General features: G+C 37.2%; 1 protein-coding gene across 1 annotated transcript in view; it reads left to right on the forward strand.

Moving 5' to 3' along the window:
- Window positions 1-1,888, forward strand: part of LOC113204055 (damage-control phosphatase ARMT1) — a 5,323-nt gene extending 3,435 nt beyond the window's left edge. Inside the window, exons 3-9 of the mRNA XM_026419054.2 lie at window positions 59-164; window positions 256-406; window positions 509-593; window positions 716-872; window positions 953-1,121; window positions 1,193-1,426; window positions 1,493-1,888. Coding sequence (XP_026274839.1) covers window positions 59-164; window positions 256-406; window positions 509-593; window positions 716-872; window positions 953-1,121; window positions 1,193-1,426; window positions 1,493-1,836 — 1,246 coding nt within the window. The 3' untranslated portion in view covers window positions 1,837-1,888. The remainder of the gene's footprint in view (window positions 1-58; window positions 165-255; window positions 407-508; window positions 594-715; window positions 873-952; window positions 1,122-1,192; window positions 1,427-1,492) is intronic.
- The last annotated feature ends 6 nt before the right edge of the window (window positions 1,889-1,894 follow it).

The raw sequence follows: 1,894 nt of genomic DNA on the forward strand, positions 1-1,894 counted from the left end.
TAATAATTATTTTACCGTAACTTTTCTTAAACTTATTTAAAAACGTGCATTGCTACAGGAGCTTTGCATATCACACTGTACGCAATCGACTACCTGTTACCGTAACCCAAGTGCTTGATCACCTGTCAAGAAAAAAGGAGGAATTGGCACAATCACTTGGTGAGGTATGGAAGGAACCATTTGCGTTTTTTAAAAAGAATTTACCTTTTTGTTTTATAACTTAATGTAATGCTTTACATAATTTGAATCCTTCAGGTGTCACGAGAAGAAGTGAAACAAATCATTGGCTACTTTTCTAAGCTTAAAAATGAAATGCAAACTAACAAACCACTAACACCATTTAACTCAAATGAAGTGGATGAAAAATCATGGAATGATTTCCTCAAAAATTCTGAGGACAGTTTAGGTAACTTAAAAATGCGCTGGGGGATATATCTTCACTGTTTTGGATAAGCGATTCGTACTTGATTTACGAGGTGAGATTGTTTAATCCTCACTATGATTTTAGGTCGACCTCTTTTGTGGTTTGCTGATGTTTGGTTGCATATTGAGTGTTACCTTTATCGAAGAATAAGAGAAGCTTTTGCACTCACGTAAGTTTCTCTGATACTTTGTCTGCAGATTTTTTTCCTCTTCATGTGTTATAGATATAATTTTTAAATTGAATGTTATCAACTTTTCTATTTGCTTGCTATTAAATCTCTGTTTTATGTAGGCAGCACTTTCATAACTATGACCCATTTCGGCATCAAAAGGAAGATGCCTTCCCAGGATCACTTCAAGCCATCGCTGTGGTTGGCACTCACTTGGTCAAAGTGTGTTCTTCAATGGCATCAGCTGATACTGAAAAATATGTTGTACAGTTTCTGAAGGTAGATTTTTGTCTGGCTAGTCCAGTAAGAATCTGTTTGTTGTCTTTTTTCTCAAAGTTTTTTTTTTTTTTTTTTTATAGCTGTCCTTGTGGGGTAATCGCTGTGATCTATCCATTTCTGGTGGAAAAGAAATTGCCCAGGTGGCTGATCCCCTGGAAATGATTTCCCAACTTGACAACTTAATACTTGCAAACGATCTGCCAAAAGTATGGGATGTTCTATGCAAAGAGCCTAGCTCCCGTGTCATAGGTATAATGAATGAAGATGACAATATTTTTCATTTATAGCTCTTTTATCTAAAACAAAATTGTACTCAACAGACATTATCTTTGATAATTCGGGATACGAACTGTTCACGGACCTCTGCATTGCTCACCTTCTCATAAAATTAAAATTGGCTGATAAAGTTCGATTTCATGCCAAGAGAGTGCCATGGTTTATATCTGATGTTATGGAGCATGACTTCAACTGGCTTATAGATGAAATGGGCAAACAATCAGCGACACCAAGCTTATTGGAATTGTCAAAGGAGTGGAAAAGTTACTTGAGCTCTGGTGAGTCACAAATAAAATCATAATAAACCCATGACCTGAACTTGCTAACATATCTTTGAATTCTAGGTTGCTGGTCGCTGTTTGATGAGCCTTTTTGGACTCTACCTTACTCATATGACTGCATGAAGGATGTTGATACCGAGTTGTACAACAGTTTTAAAGAATCAAAACTTCTAATTTTTAAAGGGGACCTTAATTATCGTAAATTAGTAGGAGACATGAACTGGCCTCACACTGAGGAGTTCACTGTTGCTCTAAGGGGATTCACTCCTGCTCCCCTAGTGAGCCTTCGCACTATTAAAGCTGACGTGGTTGTTGGCTTAAAGCCTGGGACGGCTGAAGAAGTTGCTAAAGTTGATGACGATTGGCTCACAACAGGAAAATATGCAGTGGTGTCTTGTTTCTGTTAAAATATGATTGTGTGTTAAGGACTGCAAGCTGACAGCTTCCATTCCTTCCATTTACTTT

Source organism: Frankliniella occidentalis, unplaced genomic scaffold (genome assembly GCF_000697945.3).
Source record: "Frankliniella occidentalis isolate FOCC.00 unplaced genomic scaffold, Focc_3.1 Scaffold9, whole genome shotgun sequence".
In the NCBI taxonomy this organism is placed as follows: Eukaryota; Metazoa; Arthropoda; class Insecta; order Thysanoptera; family Thripidae; genus Frankliniella; species Frankliniella occidentalis.